General features: G+C 41.4%; 1 protein-coding gene and 1 long non-coding RNA gene across 2 annotated transcripts in view; one reads left to right on the top strand and one right to left on the bottom strand.

The window, feature by feature from the left end:
• The window catches only part of LOC142861594 (uncharacterized), a 102818-nt gene that overhangs the window by 64203 nt on the left and 19432 nt on the right, over positions 1-19183 (bottom strand). The gene's annotated exons all lie outside the window — the stretch shown is intronic.
• Positions 1538-15557, top strand: ERRFI1 (ERBB receptor feedback inhibitor 1). The gene is made up of 4 exons (XM_012791500.3): positions 1538-1705; positions 11863-12057; positions 12165-12241; positions 13125-15557. Exons 2-4 carry the CDS (start codon positions 11936-11938, stop codon positions 14306-14308), a joined length of 1383 nt encoding a protein of 460 aa, XP_012646954.1. The 5' UTR covers positions 1538-1705; positions 11863-11935; the 3' UTR covers positions 14309-15557.

Below are 19183 nucleotides of genomic sequence, written 5' to 3'. Positions count from 1 at the left end.
AAAAGATGTTCTCTGGCAAGTTCTCAGGCTGATCTTTTTTTCACACTGATAACAGCATATGAGTGAGCCATGAACATAAATGACACCAAAATGGGGGTAGGGGGGAGGAATCTGGACATATTTTCTTTGAATCAAAAATTCTAGTTTACTTGGTAAGGAAACCAGTCATTAGTTGTGACTCATTTCCATCATCCTAAAATACTACTAAATGAATGGTAATAAGTAAGCAGATAGGCTAACAGAAAGATGGAATAACTGAATTGTTGATAAATAGCTTAGGCATGAAAATGACCGAATAGTCCTTTGTAGGCCAGAAGAGCTGTCAGAAGGGAGGGTAGACTTCTCTAGGCTAAACATTTGTTTATCTTGCAACTGAGAGAGGGCAAAGGGATACTTCCGATGTGTGTGTGTGTGTGTGTAAGCACACCAGCTCAAGGCCTTCAATTCTAAATTAGCCTTTTGAATTAAATTTTTAAAAGAACGTAAGTAAATAATAGTGCAGAAAAGGCAAATCGTGTCATGGGGTGCCAAGTTAATAGTTAACCAGATAATGAGGCCGGAATCTCATTCCATATGTTAAACTGCCCCAATTAGGTCGTGCTAAATGTCTGGCTGTCCGCACAATTGTGAGCACCGGCGGGCGAGGTCAGCCGCGGGTCTCTGGCCTGCACTCAACAGAGCACTCAAGGCAGCACCGCTCGGGGAATTTGTTCCAGTTACAACTAGAGGGTTTTTTTGTCTGTTTGCTTTTTTCCTTACTTTAGTTACTCTTGGTTTGTTATCATTTGTATTATTTATTTTACGGTTAAACTATAAGCCTAAGTTGCATCACTGGCGCCCCGGGAAACCTCCCCCTGCAGGCTCGCTGGGCTTTGTCCTTGGACAGCGGTGGCCGCCCTGATGCCAAGAGACAGTCGAGGCCAGCTCGGGCCTCCGGGACAACCTGCGCCTGGGGGTCACCGACCACGCCCGACCTCGCTGGGCCCACTGCGCCGAGGAGCCCAGGCCGTCCCGACGTGGCCTCGTCGGCCCTCGCTCTCCCACACTGTCCCCTGCTGTCCCTCACTGTCCCCTGCTCGCGGCCCACTGAGGCCGCCCCGCAGGCTCCCCTCGCCCTCTCCCGGGTCTCCTCGGCCCACCCGCCCGCGGCGGCCGCGGAGAAGGAAACACACGCAAAAATCCGGCCCCGGGCTTGAAGTGACCGGGAATTCGGCGCGAGGCGTGACGCGCCCACGGTTCTGGCAGGAACCGCGGCTGCGGCCCGGCTGCCCGCAGACTTCTGAGGAAAACGCGGCGTCGAGGGGCTCCTGGAGCTCAGCAGGAGGCGAGTAGCGGGGCCTCGGCGGGACCGGAGACCCCGCCGGCGGGAGACAAAGCCGGCCTCCCCGCAGCGCCCGCGCGACGCCCGGCTGGGCCCCACGCAGACGCCGGGCCGCGGCGTCGCCCCTTTAAGCGTCCGGCCGCGCGGATTGGCTGCGCGGGGGAGGCGGGGCGGGCCGCGGCGGCAGCGCGGCCCGGAGCATACGCTATATATAGAGGCGGCGGCAGCGGCGGCGGCGACGGCGGCAGAGTGCGAGACAGGGAGCGCGAGCGGGAGAGCAGCGAGGCGCCTGCGCGGTGTCCGGGCCCCCGAGCCCGGGGCGCTGAGCCAGCCGGGACGGACATGCGCGGGAGGGCGCCCTGGGGCAGCCGCCGCTCCTCCCGGGTAAGGGGCCTGGCGGCTGAGGGGTGGGCGGGTGGCGCCGCGCTCCGCACCCCCGGGCCCCGCGCCGGGCGCTCGGCTCTCGGCGGCTCCCGGACGCGAGGGCAGGGGCGTGGAGGCGCGGGCGCGGGTCGCCGCACCGACGGAGGGCCGCGGGAGGGGCCGGCGGCGCTTCTCCTCCTGAGGTGCGCAGGGCGGGACCCTCCCCGTGCGGCGCGGACGGGCCTGGGGCGCCGCGGGTGCCGGCGTCCGCCCTCTCCCCGCGGGCCGGCGTGGGCGCCGCGCGGCCCCTGGCCTCGGCCATGCCCCCCGGCGCCCGGGACACGTCTCCTCGGCACCGGGACCGACCCGGAGAGCGGACGGGGCTCCCGGCGCGGCGGGCGCGAGGGTCCTCCCCACGCAGCCTGCGCTCGCGGGGCGGCTCCGCGGCCGTTAGCGGCTGCGGGGTTCGAGGGTATTTCGGTGGGGGACCCCCTTTTATAAAAAGTGGGGCAGCGTCTTCCTGTTCACACCGTCTGCCCATAAATTCTGACCTGAGAGCGTTGGTGCGAGGCTGCCGTGGGCTCGGTCGTTGCTTGCCCGTGGTTGGTACCAGTTCTCTTTGGCGGTCCGCCTCGGTCCCTCTGCCTAATCTCCCAGCGCCGACGGTAATTCGTCAGTCAATATTTTAAAATTCATCCGAGCTGTTCCATGCCCTTTTTCCTCCTCTCAGAAACATGATTCTTTGCTCTGAATGTCTTAAATACTGCTTCAAAAGGAATGGAGCTGCAGAATTATGTGTTCGAAACGTGAATTCTTATTGGGAATTGTGTGTATTTATATGTATATCATAGCCTTGTACAAATTAGATGACTTCTTAGCCATGATTGGTGCTGTATTGGTGCTTGGTTAAGTCTTTATTAGGATTTCATCATTGCTTGAAAGAAACCAGTCTCTTACCTGATAAAAATATGAATAGATTGTTAGTCATAAACTTAAGTGTAGTCAGAATGGAGACTGTAGCTTTAAAAGAGATGTGTTGGTGACTTGAGGTACACCTGCAACACAGGTAGGGCAGGACTGGTTTCTAGGCAACTGTCAGGGGTGAAGAAAGGTGAGGTTAAAATGCCTTTTTTTTTTTTTTTTCTTTCCTTCTGGAGAACAAGTTTTCAAGCTTTTAAATCTAAGAATGCAGTGGATATAGGTTTCTTGAGGAGACTGGAACATTTGAGTTCACCATACCTAGTATTTCTTTTTCTAAAGCTGTATTTCTTTCTTTACATTTCTGTAATCACAGTATATCATTTTAAGTGAAATTTTACTTAAACAGAGACCAAAGACAGGCTAGGTACCTGTATCAGCAAATGACCAAAATTTGCAAAGACCAAATAAAAAAGAAGCTGGTTTCTCGCTAACATGCTGACTGTAATTTTCTTACCAGTATGTTATCAACCAAGCTCTTTTCCTGTTACTAGCAAGTTTGAAGAGAAATACATAGATATTTTAGCGTGAACTTCAGTTTGTCACTTCTCTCACTTGGAGCAGAGGTTTATTTTCATCTGTATGTACCAGTGGACACTGGATAATAGGTGATAAGAGGTCTTGGACTAACAATTTATAACCTGACAGATATATTAGATTGTAAACTCCTTAAGGGTAGGAACTCTGCCTTGTACAGCTTCTGTCTTATGCAGCCTTGCACATAGTTGATGTTGATAAATAATTGCATGAAAGCACCTTTTATATTTTAAGGCTCAGCAGGATTGGCCCAGTCACTGATAAGGGTTGGAAAGCAAATCTGTTTAACTTTTTTATAGCTGTTACGAAATGTCAGAATTGTTCATATTTTTGACAGATAGGTAAAATTGTTAGAGTGAATCATTTTTTTTCAAGTTCACGATAAATACTGGCCACTCTTTGTGAGATTTAATTACGCTGTAAACTTGAGTTTTTGTGTGAAAATAACCCTGGGCTGCTGCTTCTCAAAAAAAGGTGAACTACATACTACTTCCTTTCTGCTAATACTAATGGTAGCTTTTAAAGCAAGTTGCCTAAATTACAGGTACATTCTAACATGCTTGAAACTGACCTGATTGTCTACATACCATCAGGTTGCTTTAGATAGGTGAGCAGAGGAGGGAGAAGGTGGTGCCAAGGGTAATTCCAGGAATTTGAATGTCACAGTCTCCCTCTACCAGAGAAACAACTTTGCTTTTAATCTAAATAACTTTGAATTGGTACCTCATCATCTGGATGCATTTAGCATCCTTTGCTTGTGTTTGGCTATGCTTTATAAAAGCTAATGAATAACTAACTCACTAGATAAACACAATCCAGTTTTGGTATTCTGGCATTGTTCACACAGTATAAACACATGCTCTGTAAAGACAGATGAAACAGATGAGTTTCAGGGTCCTAAATGTAAGTTACTAACTTAACAGAATTCGTTTTAAGGTAGGGAAAAGTTAGTGTGGCATTCAGATTTCAAACGGTGGAGGAGAAAAGATTCTGAGATTTGAAGTCTTCATTGATACTTTAGTCCAGTTTCTCATACCATAAAATTGGGCAGTATTAGAAAAAGACAAATCTTCCAGGTTTCAATGACTGTGTCTTTAAAATGTGGGATTTTGACTGCATGAAATGAGTCCTTTTTAACTTGGAAACAATAGAAAGGTAAAGATTAGACGACATTGTCCAAAAGTTCTTTATGAAGACCCATAGGTGTGAAACTAGACTAATTACGGATTGTTTTTAAAAAATACTATTCGCTCTGTGTGGAATGCTCTTCTCACTCTTCCCATGGCTGCCTCTTTTTCATCCTTTAGATTTCAGTTTAAAAAGTCACTTACTCAGGCCTTCCCTGACCACCTGTGTAAATATGTTCTCCTTTGTGTCCTTACGATATTACTGTACCCTGCTTGTTTCCTTGGAAGTTATCACAGTCTGAAATTGCTTATTTATTATCTCCCTCCTCATTAGATTGAAGGCTTCATCAGGCAGCAACTGTGTTTTTTTTTCCCCTAGCATATCATCTAATCCAGAATAAGCACTTGATAAATATTTGTCAACAGAATTAATCCTTGCCCTCTATGAATTTGTGAGGTGAATGGGCACTATTAGTTGAGTTTCTGTTCATTCCTGTCTCTGCAGTTGACTAGCACTTAGGTCTTGAGCATTTTGCTTAGCAGTTCTTTGTGTGATTTTTCCCCATTCATAAACAAGAATATTAGGCAGAGAAATGAGGTTGTTGCCTAAAATGAAGGTACTTAGAACTGAGAGGTAGTGACAGTGCAGTGGGGACAATGCTAGATTATAGTACAGAAGAGCTGTGATAGCCTTTTTGCTCATAGCAAGATGTTTCGCCTCACTTTATTTCCTCATCTGCAAAATAGAGATTATAATCCCTGCCTCTTCTTACAGGGATGTTGTGGGGATCAAGTGAGATAATGTGTAAGAAAGTGCTTTGTAATTTGTAGAAGGCTTTACAAATATAAGGTATTCTATTATTAAATTCCAGGTTTTATGATAGAACCTGATTATAATGCCATCACTGGGATTCATGCTGTGAAAGGAAGCCCATTGGGTATATGTAGTAACCCCTTTTTACGAATAAAGACAGACTTGTGTTATATGGAATATTGTGTTGTAACGGGTTTGGGGGCATCAGTGTATCATTAAAGATTGAGGGCTTCAAAAGAATTGTTTGAAATGGTCATGGAATGTCAAATTCATACTTTAACCCACTCATTTTAGAGGATATATAGGCCAAATCTATGATTAATGACTTTTAGTAGGAGAATTTGAGAGAATTAAAGTAAAACAGGAACTTTCATAGCCTACAGGTTACCCAAGAAAAACTATTACCAAGACCAAGCAGTAAATCCCCCAAAAAGTACATCCGTGCTACCCTTAAAAGATGAGCATTATACTTGGTCAATCTTATTCCACCTTTAAAGAGCTTTATGGACCAAAGAGGCAGTTGGTGTATTGGTGAAGGGCCTGGACTCAAGCCAGGCTCTCTGGTTTAGGTCCTGGCCCCACTGCTCACCAGGTTTGACCCCTTAACTCTCTGTGCCTCACAATCTTCATCTGCAAGTGAGGGTAATAATAGTATCTCCCCTATGGTAATGCTGAGGATTAAATAAGTTAATACACATAAAGCACTTAGAACAATGCCCACCTGGCAGATGAGTGTCCAATGGATATTAGTTATTTATAGTTTTATATTAATTGTAACAAATTACCTATTAGGTGACTTAAATGCATGTTAAATAAATTTGAAGTTTTAAAGGTTTCCCATCATTAGACCATTGTGTTCATTGTTATTAAGATTAGAATAGAATTCATATATCTTTTACAATAAGAAATCTGTTATATGAGAAAGGAATAATATTTTTCTATCCTCTGTGTGTGTGTATATATTGTTAACCGATTGTAGCATTCCATAGGAAAAAGACAAAGGACAAAAGAATGTATTCCTGCTATCCTACTTCTCTACTATTGCACTAAAATTGTGTGGGAGACTAAGTGAATCAAAAGGCTATTGATTATGGTAGTTGGGCGAATAGGTTTATTGTTAGCTTGCCATTTCTTAAAATACTTAGCTAGAAAATATTCTGAATTATTGAAAAAATTAGGTCATTTAATTTTTATTTTGACAGTCTGAAGATAAATTATTTTCCTTGTTGCCTCCATTTTCACCACCTACAAATGGGCCATTATGTACTAGACAAGTTTAAGAGCCTCTGAGGAACGGATCTACAGACACAGCACAAAAGTTAGTCTTTACCACATGGAACTACATTTTTAATACTGCCAAACCATCAAGTTTTGCTTAAATTTATGCAGCAATAGTTTAGTTACATTAAAATATGACTTTATTTTAAAAGTCATTCATGCTTTTAATTTAAAGGCTATTTATGCTTCCCATGATAGCAGACTACAGGGAAGGAAATTTTCTTAACTTGCCTCCTCCTCTCTTTCCCCACCCCTAAATTATAGCCTATTAAAATGAAATCTGAGAAACTCTGAATTGGGGCCTTTGTTTCTGAAGAATCTGCAAATTGTCCTTTTGCTTTCCGTAAATAAACTCACAACATAACTACCATAAATACTGAATATGTTAAGTGAATATCATCAGTAAGTTTTCTCAGATTATTAATAAAATTCTATAAAACAGCTAAACTGAATGTTCATTGTGTCAGATAGCCTGGTTACTAGTGCTCTAGACATTAATCACAATAAAATTGGTTAATTGGTGGGGTTTTTTTTCTGTGTTCTCAAAGATTATTTTAGACATTTTTTAAATGAACATGGACATGCAAAGATTGGTATATTTGAGGAAGATCTAAAAGTATTGAATTTGTCATGTCCCTCAATCAGTTTCATTTTATAAATTTTGGCTCTAAATATATTACCTTGTGTCTTCCCTGGGTATGGAAGTAGTTATAGACATAGATAATTATTAAATGCAACTGAAAAGACCATTTATCACCCTGAATAAACAGAAATCAGGTTCTAGAACCAGATTGAAATAAGGAAATTACATCACACTATTAAATAAGGAAGCACTGGGCAGAACTGGATGAGTTGTATGACAAAAATGTGCCCCTCCTCCTCTTGTGGATTGCTTCTGAGATTTATTAATGAGATCTGGTGGCAAGGTAAGCATATCTAGGTTACTGCCTTAAGGTAGCCTGGTTTTATTGCCCTTTTTTTTTTTTTTTAAGCAGTTTCAAACAGACTAATCCTTAAGCTAAAGGCATATGATTTCACCTTAATAAAGAAAGTGCAGTGTGCTTTTTGGGGTAACTTTAAAAAAAAAAAGGAATATGACTTTAAATTTAGCAACAGAAACACAGTAGGTTCATTGTGATCCAGAAGGAATAGTGTATAAGAGAAGGTAAAATTGATTGTTTTCAGAAAGACCTCCGCTAATTGCTTTAAGCAAATATATGGTAACAGATATCAATTTAGAAAGTTACATTGTTAACCAATTAAGCTTTTAATTTTTACTCAGTCTACAAACTGTCCACTTTGAATTCTGGAAATGAATTTAATGCAAATTCCTTCCCATTACATATCCTAAACTTGTTACATTATTATTGGGCAATCTCATCACTCTAGCACATGTTAAATTTATCCCTTACAAATCTTTTCTTTTTCCCTGAGCTCTTCACTGACCATATATGTGACTCTTTTGTGGAATTACTTTTTTTAAATGAGATGCATATTTTTTCAGTATCCATTTAATAAATAATGGAGATGAATGATACCAGGATTTACAGGAAAAACATAAGTCAGATGTGAGTCCTATCCTAGAAGACTTGGAACATGGGTGGGGAATTGGGGCCCAGCACAGAACAACCCAAGAATAGAGAGACTCTGCTCCGCTGTTTCATAGGAAGGAGAGGGTTCATGGAAAGATAGTAGAAGAGTTCACCTTAAAGGATAAATTGAATTCTAACAAATTTGGGGAAAAGAGAAGCAAGAGCTTGAAAAAGCTTGATTAGGTCCATGTTGTGGAGGCCTTAAATGCCAGGCTGAGGAGATGTTATTTAGGAACCTTTGAAACGTTTTGAGCAGCAGCAGATCTTGGTTTGAACTGCATTTAAGAAATATTGATGTGATACTGGTGTGTAGAATGGGTTGGGTGTTTTCAGACCCCAGGAAGAAAGATGCTTATGAATGGAAGAAAGATAAGATTTGAGAAACAATGTAGAAATAGTCTATGGAACTTGGCAACTGATTGTATATAGGCCTCAGGTCAAAAATGGTGCCTTGAGAAGTGTGCTTCTCTAGACCATGAACTGGTTTGGGGAGGGGGGATGGGGTGTGAAGTAAGTGAAAGGAGGAGTTTGGTTTGTAGAGTTTGAGATGCCTGAGGACCATCCAAGTGGAAAGATAATCACCAGACAATAGGAAATGCAAAGTTGATGCTGGATACAGGCTGGAGTCTTCATTCAGGAGCTTTTTATGAGTTGAAACTATGGAAATGGGTTAAAGGGTGGGGTGGGGTGGAGAGAGGTTGTATGTAGAGAAAATAAAAGGAAAACCTGAAGAAAAATTATTTTAGGGATTATTTTCCCCTTTGAATTAAGAAAAAATTCAAATTATGTTAACAGGAAGAGGTAGTTCACATCTGAGATTGGTATTTAACTGCATTTTTAACCCATTAAAAAAGCTAAAGGTTAGTTTATGAACTTTAAAAAAGTTAAGCCCAAGGTTATTTGAATTGTGGTCTAAACCATGCTGCCTAAATTAACATTTGTTTTCCTATTTTTCATTTCATAAAAGAATGCTATCTTGTACTTTCAGATATTGATTTTCCCACATAGGTGTATTTTTGCAATTGTTTTCCTAATGAATTGTAAAACAGAGCTAGTTTTACAGTTATAAGGAAAGATAAAATTTGAAACACTGCAGCATTATTTAAATTTCACTTGAGCAGAGTGTGTTTCTTTTTAGCTCGAGGTTGGCCAAATTGATTGGTCCCCCAACTCCCAAGAGTATATGTACTGAATACTGGAGGGTGTTTAGTGAGGTGGAAAAGAGTTTCAGGTGGATTCATGCCCTTAGTTTACAGTCTGGGGAATATGTTTTTAAGTTTGCTTCCAAACCTATGGTACGTTGCCCTTTTGGAGTCTACAGTTTGAAGTTATTTTCCGAAAGAAGAGAACATGGCAATTGTATTGCCCCCCTCACTTCTCCCATGCAAGCAAGTAGGAAGTTCGGACAGTTTCATAACATGGCCCATTCACAATTCCCCATTGAAATTTAGAGGCAGGTCACCTTCTATGAATACACAAAGACACTATTGTGGTCAGAAGTGAGCTGGCTTAGTGAACACAATTCTTTTTATACTAAAAAAATTTTTTTCTTAAGAAAGCTAACAAGTAGGTGATGGAAACAATGAATACAAAATAACTTTTTCTAGAACGTATAAATTATTTTAAGTGACCATTGAAATGTAAGTTTAGAATTCCAAGGCAATTTCTGCAGAGGCGATAGTTACACAATCATTCTGTTGAAAGCTAAGATTTAGATGGCATTAGGAGGCTGACACACAGTAATTACTAGTAGTACTTGTTGGCTTGCAGACAGGTGGGGGTTGGGCCTCTGAGTCCCCCACAGCATTTTCCTGTAATCTGGATGAGCGATCTTCAAACGTGTGCTTTCCAACTACTTAAATACCATATTCTTCTTCCTGTCTTGCCTTTCATTTTTATATTACCACAGATGCTTTCCCCATAGTCTTGCCGGTGCTTGTACAATGCTTAGAAAAAGCTCGATAAAATGCTGGGCTGAGTACACAGGGGAGAGGCTAGCAATTTTTTTTAATTGGTTTTTAAATTTTTTATAGCTTGATGGTAGATAACACATTTACTTCATTTCAGTAATCTAAAAACCAACCCCCAAAAGACCTCCCAATCAGGTTTCCTAAATGACAGGATTTTTTGTGTTCTCTATCATGTATCTTTAAGAGACTGACTTAAGGAAAAATAATGCTTGACCCTCCAAAATAGTATTTCAAACCTGTCGTAAAATCTCTGCCTACTGACTCAAAACAGCTTACTTTGGGAGAGCAAAATGCAGAGAGTCAGTAATTGGGACCCCTCCTTCGTCACTGAAATCTTTAACCTGTAGCACATTGCTATCTCTAAGTTCCTTTCAGGTGAAAAAATAATAAAATCTTGCAGAGTACTTTTAAAAGATTTTAAGCTTAACAAATACCCTATGCCTCACACATTGTATACATTCAGTTGATACTAATGATGATGATTTGATGGTATTATACAATCATTCATTCAACAAACATTCACTTACTGAGCACCTACTAATGTTGCAGGTACTGATCATTAAGAGGTGATTGAGACACAGCCTCTGTTCCTGAATTCAGTCTAGTAAGAGGTGACAGATTTGTATATAATAGATTTGAAGTTGCTGAGCAATTAAAATAAAAAACTCTGTGTATCGCTCCCCCGGCAAATGTGTCGTAGTCATCTTCATGTCATATTCAGTCCTTAGCATGGTGCCTCACACTTGGTAGGTGTGCAAATAGGACATGAGAAAAGGAGGAGGTATTATAGAATGCATATATGCATAACCCCAAAGGAGGTCGGTGTTAGATAGTTGACAAGTAATGCCCTAGTGCCTAAGGAAACAAAAGCCTAAACTTATTGTAAGTAAACGTGAATATCTGAAAACAGCAGAGATTGATGCTAATTCATGTAACAAATAATAGGAAAATTAAAGAGACCATAGGGGCTCCAGACTGGTAAAGTCTGACAAAGGGGAGGAGGTTCCTAAAGTTGAGGAACTACTAGTTTAAGAAAAATGGATTTAGCCTTTGTAATCTATGCCTTGCAGCTAAGCAGGACATGAATTACTAGGCATTTCACAAAGGAGAATGTGAAGAATGTACCTTTAAGTTTGTCTTTAAAAGGGAGGGAGGAAGCTATCCAGGGCTTCCACTGAAGCCAGTAATCTTGCAGAACTTGATTTTTAGAGGATAATGGAAATTAGTATCTTCATATATAACTATTCCTTGAGCAAGTAATAACTGGAAGATTTGTCTTCCTGTGGCCAACTCTGAAATATAAAATCCATATACATGCTAGACTATGGGGTAGTCAGGTGCCAATACAGTAGAATCACTTGTTTAATTTCAGCATTGGCATTCAGTGAATATTAGTTCTGCAGTATAAAACACAGTAATTGCTGAAATCACTTTTTTAGCTTGGTAAGAATTAGCAAGATTCACATGTGCTTTAAGGCCCAGTATACCCGTGCCTTAGAAGGTTGGTTTAATATCGTAGAGGAAGGTTTGTGTGCTTTGGCAGGGGAGCATGATTTGTTGTGCAACTCCAGGCTCTGCAATAAGAGATCTGCTTTTGCTGGCAATAGGTTATTTCTCATTTTGCTAAAACATTTCATGTCTTGGGATGTATTTTTAGTATTTACAAAAAAGTAATTTTTAGTGTCTCCATTTAAGTACCTTCATGTGAAGTAAGAATTAGTTACGTAAAGAATTAAGTGAAAGTCTACTACTAAATTTTTCTGTTCAGCATCTCCCCACCTCAAATTCTCTAATATTAGCTATGCTGCAATTTAGACTATCCTAATGGATGTATTTCTGAATTATTTTCTTTATTCTCCCATCTCTTCTCTATACCCCCTAGGGAATGAAAGCTACTGGTTGATTTAAAAATCCCTGGGCCTCACAAGTTTGGAGACATCCCAGAATAAGGCACAATGTCAACAGCAGGAGTTGCTGCTCAGGAAATTAGAGTTCCACTAAAAACTGGATTTCTACATAATGGCCAAGCCATGGGCAACCTGAAGACCTGCTGGGGTAGTCGCAGTGAGTTTAAAAAGTGAGTAGAGAATATACCCCGCCATGGTCTGTAGAAATGTGTGATGTTAAAATGAAAGAGGATATGATTGCTACTTGTTTATAACCAAGATATTCCTTTCCTTTTAGCAACTTTTTAAATATTGACCCCATAACCACAGCCTACAGTCTGAACTCTCCTGCTCAGGAGCACCTAGCATCCTTCGGTATGTATTCTGAAAATGGGTTGGAAGCACAGTCTAGATTAATATTAGCTTGTCCTCCCGCATTATTTTTTTAAATGAGGAAACCTGAACTATTTCCAACAATAGCCTGACCCCTAGTGGCAATAGATTCTGAAGATAACTGCCTTTTCTCAAGTTATCTTACTCCACTTCCTCTATCCTGAGTCACTGCTCCCTAACTAGAACTATTTAGGAAGTGTGATCTTTCAAAATCAAGAAAAAGTTCTGCTTCCAGCTACGATGCATACTTAACTTTTAGAAACCTCAGACAAGCTCTCTCCCCTTTCTTACTAGTATTGAATGCATGTTTGAAAGTGATAGATGGAAATAGTATAAATGTTAATCAAAACTTAGAAAATTGTCTCTATATAGCATGTTTAATGTGAACATTATGTTCCTTGGCTTTTTGTCAAGAGTTACTTAACAGTTGACACCTTGCAAGCAAGTTGATTCTCTTGCAATAGATGGCGTGCTAGCAGTAAGGACCTGGTCTTATCGCATTCGTGCCCTGCATGCTTTGTGTTGTCCCATGTCTTAATGGCAAGGCTGGCATAGTATGGTATTCATGTAAATTATATGCTGTTCATCTTTGCAAATTTTGCACACGTCACAAAACTTGCCTGTGATGTGTGGGCGTGTGCCGTGCACATGTCCAAAGAAGATAGAAGAGATAGGTTGTTCTTTGAACCAGATCATGTGCGTTAACAATCTTCTGGTCTCTAATTACACCCATGATTGTTGCATGGGTGTTCTCAGGGTTATAGCAGTCAAGTCTGTCACTTACAGTTTAGGTAGAAAGCTATAGAAGCATAGGTAGTGGGGAGGGGATTGTTGATCTTTTACTAACATCTCTTGTTCATTCTAGGGCATACTTCAAAATCTGTTCCGATGAATGGCCACTACTTTGCAGAAAATGGTCCATCTCAAAAGTCCAGCTTGCCACCTCTCATTATTCCCCCAAGTGAAAACTTGGGACAACATGAAGAGGATCAAATTGTCTGTGGTTTTAAGAAACTCTCAGTGAATGGGGTTTGTACGTCTACTCCTCCACTTACACCCATAAAAAACTCCCCTTCACTTTTCCCCAGTACAACTCTTTGTGAACGGGGTTCTAGGCCCCTTCCACCATTGCCAATCTCTGAAGACCTCTCTCTGGACGAGACAGACTGTGAGGTAGAATTCCTAACTAGCTCAGATACAGACTTCCTTTTAGAAGACTATACGCTTTCTGATTTCAAATACGATGTTCCTGGCAGGCGAAGCTTCCGTGGGTGTGGACAGATCAACTATGCATATTTTGATACCCCAGCTGTTTCTGCAGCAGATCTCAACTGTGCATCTGACCAAAATGGGGGTGTCCCAAGTCCAAATCCTCCTCCGCCTCAAACCCACCGAAGATTAAGAAGGTCTCATTCAGGACCAGCCGGATCCTTTAACAAACCAGCCATAAGGATATCCAGCTACATACACAGAGCTTCTCCTAACTCTGATGAAGACAAACCTGAGGTTCCCCCCAGGGTTCCCATACCTCCTAGGCCAGTAAAGCCAGATCATAGAAGGTGGTCAGCAGAAGTGACGTCTAGCACCTATAGCGATGAAGACAGGCCTCCCAAAGTACCGCCAAGAGAACCTTTATCCCGAAGTAACTCCCGCACACCAAGTCCTAAAAGCCTTCCGTCTTACCTCAATGGGGTCATGCCCCCGACACAGAGCTTTGCCCCTGATCCCAAGTACGTCAGCAGCAAAGCTCTGCAGAGACAGAACAGCGAGGGGTCTGCCAATAAGGTTCCTTGCATCCTGCCCATTATTGAAAATGGGAAGAAGGTTAGTTCAACACATTATTACCTACTACCTGAGAGACCGCCGTACCTGGACAAATATGAAAAATTTTTTAGGGAAGCAGAAGAAACAAATGCAAGCACCCAAATCCAGGCGTTACCTGCTGACTGCAGTATGGTTTCAGCCACAGAAAAGCTGGACTCAAAAACAAAGATGGATCTGGGTGGCCATGTGAAGCGTAAACACTTGTCCTATGTGGTTTCTCCTTAGACTTGGGGGTTGTGGTTCAGCAGGTTATATAGGAGCAAATGGTTCTCAATTTTCCAGTTTGATTGAGGTTCACAGAAGAATCTTTCAGATTGCAAAGTAAAATAGTTGAACTCTCTTGTCTTAATGAGAAAAATTTAGAGCAGTTGAGAGATGCTGTTATGCCGAGAATCCCTGATTTTGTTAGCGATAGAGAAAAGTCTATTCAAGTCTATAATTTAAAGATGTGATGGTGGGAGGGAAGGACGGGGAAACTTTTTATATATGCATACATTATATACCTATATATAACTTGTGGTATAACCATAGAGCATAGTTGCGGGTTAACCAGTTAGTTACTATCTTAGAGTAATATATATTCAGAATAGCAAAAACTCAACCTGGAGAAATGAGTCCTGGTAGACTGAAAATTGAGCAAATGGAAGAAAATACAGTATTGTTTAGATCAGAATCATTCTAAAAATTATTTTTGTTTTGTAGCTTTGAAGATTCCTGGCTTTTAGGCCTGTTCTATTTTGTTTCATTTATTTTTGCAAGCAGTCTTTTCCGTTGAGGGCAGGATACGCATTCTTTACCATGACTGTACCTGCCTAGTTAAAAGTCGTCCCACGGCCTAATTCCAGGTCTCATTTTTTGTCTTGTTGAGGGGAGAGAGAGCAGTTTATTTGGAAACCATACTGTCACCTGTACATGTCTCACATCTTGAAGAATGAAAAGAAAATAGAATTAGTGAATAATTTTTTCTTACAATTCCTGCTTGATTCCACCCACTGAAGTGACCCAGTGTACTGTGGGCCTCGCAGAGACAGTGGGATACATGAGACTCAGATGGAAAAGCATGCTCGGAGCCAGTGTTCAGGATGTCAGTTTGACAAAATAATGAAGCAATTAGCTATGTGATTGAGAGTTATTGTGTGGGGATGTATGTTATGGTTTTTGTTTTTGTTTTTTTTTTTTTAGACTATTAATAAACAAATACAACACAAGCTGGCCTTGTGTTGCTGGTTCCTATTCAGTATTTCCTGGGGATTGTTTGCTTTTTAAGTAAAACACTTCTGACCAATAGCACAGTATGTCTTAATACCATCAGCATCTTTCTGCTTTGAAAACCCTCACAGCTGGCTGCTTCACTTAGGTGCAGTGAGACACATAGCTTGTGTTCACGTTCCCACATCCTTCGCGGTATTTATCTTGAGTAGATAAGCACAAGAGAGAAGGTGCTCACTAACAGAGGTACGTTACTACAATGTTCTCTTAATAGTTAAACAAGCTGTTTACAATTTAAACTGCTGAATATTATTTGAGCTATTTAAAGCTTATTATATTTTAGTATGAACTAAATGAAGGTTAAAACATGCTTAAGAAAAATGCACTGATTTCTGCATTATGTGTACAGTATTGGACAAAGGAGTTTATTCATTTTGTTGCATTATTTTGAATATTGTCTTTTCATTTTAATAAAGTTATAATACTTATTTATGACACCATTAGTAACGTTTCTTGCCTAAACTCTTATAAAATGAAGCAATCTGACAGCATTGTTATTTTTAAGCACAAGGGAAGATCCTTTGAAGTTTAATACACAGTTGAAGCTTACTCTCATTCTTTAAAATGACAAATAATTTGAGCAACTTTCAAATTATAAAAGTGTACAGTGGAAATGAGCTGTTTGTATTTACCTTTAACAAGAAAGTGAACTGGATTCTGGTGTTGCCATCAGAACAGGTAGACGAGGGCGGGCGGGCGGGCCCACACCAGGGAGAATGTAATGGGAGAGACCAGCTCTGATGGGTGGACTTGGTCTGACTCTTTCTGAGTTTTAGGACTAGGTCCAGGCCACTCGGGCCCGTTAGTAGGCTTTGCTTCTTGCTCATTTGAGGCCACCCAAGGGGTCCCTGCCTACCCTGCCCCCTCAGAGATCGCAAGTCCACAGCAGACAAAGGTGCTTCTCGTGGCCTTTGGATGGAGGAGGGCCTGGAGTGCTGTTTGTGAGGGTGCTTTGTCTTTTTCAACATCCTCGGTCTTTTTACTAAAGCTGTTCCCCTCCTGAGTCACTTGCTAACCCCCCAGGGTTTTTTTTAACCTGAGTGAGGGCGGGAGCCATGACCTCAGCAGAGCACCGCCCTGTGCCTGGCACTCTCCAGAGTTAAGACTTGAAAATTAGATTATCTGGGCTGAAATTCCAACTGTACATCTTTCTGTGTGGGGCAGATTGTTTAAAATCTCTACCTCAGATTTCTTATTGATAAAAGGGGCAAAAGGGTGGGAATTGCCTTGAGACAACTGCACAAGATCCACAGTACGTGGTACATAGTAAGGACCTGATAAGGGAGAATTATTTCTGTGATCATCTAAGAATTGGGTGTCACTTCTAGCATTTTGCAGATGAAGAAACAGGCTTGGGGAGTTCATTCAACAGACACTTGTTGAATACCAACCACATGCTAGATCCTGGGAAAATAGATACATCCTGGCCCTTGTGGAGTTTAAAGCAGATCATAATTAAAACATAACAGCCAAAAAGGTAATTAACAGTGGGGGCAACGAGGACAGATGGCAAGGGGCCCCTCCCTCTCTGGGGTGGTAAGATCCGCAGGGTAAGAATGACGCCAGGGGCACGGGGCGGTGAGTAGGGAGGTGTTACCAGCAGAGGAAGCAAATGCACGTGAGACCCTGAAGCAGGGAAAAGCCGGGCACATTCCAGAAGCTGAATGCCACTGGCAGGAAGCACTAGGGTGGGCAATGGAAAAGCATGGTAGATGCTACTGAGATCCTAAGCAGGAGGGGAATGTGGTGTGATTTGTTTTAAAATGAGGACAGTGGCTGCTGTGGAGAACAGACTGGAGAGAAGCAGAAGGAAACAGGAAGGCTTAAGGACAGGCTTTTGAGACTGAGAGCCCGGCAGCAGAGATGGAGAAAAATGATGGCTTTGAAAGATGCTTGGGAGGTAGAAACAGCAAGTTCCAGGCCACGGCAGTACATGTGCGTGCTCCACCCTTCCCAAAGAGGGTCAGCTCTCCCAGTGCAGGGACTCGCGTTCCTGTTCCTGTCCTGGCGCCTAGTGCTGCCTGGCACCAGGGCCCGGTCAGTACCGGTTGATTGTCTGCCTGCGGCACTCAGGCTACTTTATCTGTGTCTCTCTTTTTTTTTTTTTTTTTTTTTTTTTTACCTCTTTCCCCTGTCCCCACTACCTTTTCTTTGTCTTGTGGTCAAGAATATCTTTCATTAGTTCTGTATTTGTTTCCATCTTACCTTTGTATTTTTCCTTGAGTTTGCAAGAATATTCTTTTTCCTTAATTTTTCCTAGCCAAGCAAATGTGCCTCCCTAGCCGCCAGGCCAGCGCCACACTGCAGAGCGCAGTCCCCAGCACCACCTGCCAGTCTAGTCCTCAACCAGCACACAGCGCAAGTTGAATTCTAAAGAGTTCTCATGGTCAAGCCCAACACTTCTGGCACTCTTAGTTGTTGCTAAGTCAGGTACCAATGGGAAAACAGCTGCTTATTAGCTGCCACTGTATGCATTGTTGAGTTCTCTCTTAAAAAGAGACATATCTGGTAAGAAAGTACCAGCCTAAAGTTGGCAAATCTAGGCTCCAGGCTTGACCTTTCGCTTATGAAGAATTCACTTAGCTTTCCCGGGCCTCACATTTCTCATTCCATACATGTGAGGCCATCCAAGAAGACCACGATACTATGCGAACCTAAGGGACTGATTATTAAGGTACCCTTTCATGGCAGAACACAGAAGCTAAGGTCAAGAAGGCCCTTTTGTAAGTCAATTCCAAATTTGGGTAATAGAAAGTTTTGTTAATTTCTATGCTGCGATAATCAAGTATGAGTTGCCTATCCTCTTGTTTTTAAATTCTAAAACCACACTAACGAAAGTTTGATAATGTCGGTTGCTTATCCCTAAGTTTCAAGGGATATCTCAACTATGTTATGAAAAGTAAGAATTATCTTTAAGAGGATGTGTTTTTACTACCAGGGGCCCTATTTAAGAAAAAAAAAAGTCCATAGAATATTCTAGAACTATTTGTAGGGAAAAGAGACTGTATTCACATGTCTACTAGCTTCAGAATCAAAATGTATTTTAAGTTTCCTCTATTTTGGTTCTTTATCACATAACATAGTTTTAGGGTATATTGGAGCTTTTTTCTTAAAAATAAGTAAAGCTCCTATCAAAGTTTAATACATAGGGTTGTTTTATTTTAACTTTTTATCTTAATGTGATTAGAGATCATAGCAAGAAGTTTCAAAAATAGAGATATCCCCTGTGCCCATTACCCAGGTTCCCCCAGCAATAACAACTTAGGTAATTTATCAAAACCAGGACATTGACATGATGCTCATCTGGTATCTTATTTGGAAGTAGTTACTTCAAAATAAACGTAGGTCTTGTTTTTTAAAACTAGTTTAGAAATCAATTTTGGCCTTCTATTAAGCATTTTGTAAAAAGCTAATAAAACTTTAAAAACATGTTGTCATGTAAATATACACGATGGTAATTATAATTGAAAGGATAGAACTGATGCATGTTAACTTTGATCTGCCAAGGTTTCCTGCAACATTAATTAATATTAGCATGGCTCTAGTAAAGAAGACACTACTTTAAACTTAGAGAGGTCATGAATGGTTTTTCTTTTAAAGGCCTCCAGATATCCACAGCCTTGAGGTGCCACATTTTTTAATCTGAAATGTGTAAGAAGCCAGGAGGCAAGGTGTGAATTTCTAATCCAGTGCTAAAGCTTCGAGCTTCTAGTCCTTAAGAAAATAAATTTCGCTCAAACTAAAATATACTCAGGCACTTGTTTTCTTTACAGACTAGATCAGTTGACAAAGGTTCTGGCCCTTTTCCTCTCTGTATGTGAATGATACAAT

This window comes from Microcebus murinus, chromosome 2 (genome assembly GCF_040939455.1).
Source record: "Microcebus murinus isolate Inina chromosome 2, M.murinus_Inina_mat1.0, whole genome shotgun sequence".
In the NCBI taxonomy this organism is placed as follows: Eukaryota; Metazoa; Chordata; class Mammalia; order Primates; family Cheirogaleidae; genus Microcebus; species Microcebus murinus.
This window is presented reverse-complemented; position numbering and strand designations above follow the sequence as displayed.

Excerpts from the sequence above, each read along its gene's own strand:
- ERRFI1 (XM_012791500.3), top strand. The coding sequence starts at position 11,936 with ATGTCAACAGCAGGAGTTGCTGCTCAGGAAATTAGAGTTCCACTAAAA. Across the intron at positions 12,058-12,164 it reads AGTCGCAGTGAGTTTAAAAA|CAACTTTTTAAATATTGACC; the intron begins GTGAGTAGAGAA and ends CTTTCCTTTTAG. Across the intron at positions 12,242-13,124 it reads GGAGCACCTAGCATCCTTCG|GGCATACTTCAAAATCTGTT; the intron begins GTATGTATTCTG and ends TGTTCATTCTAG.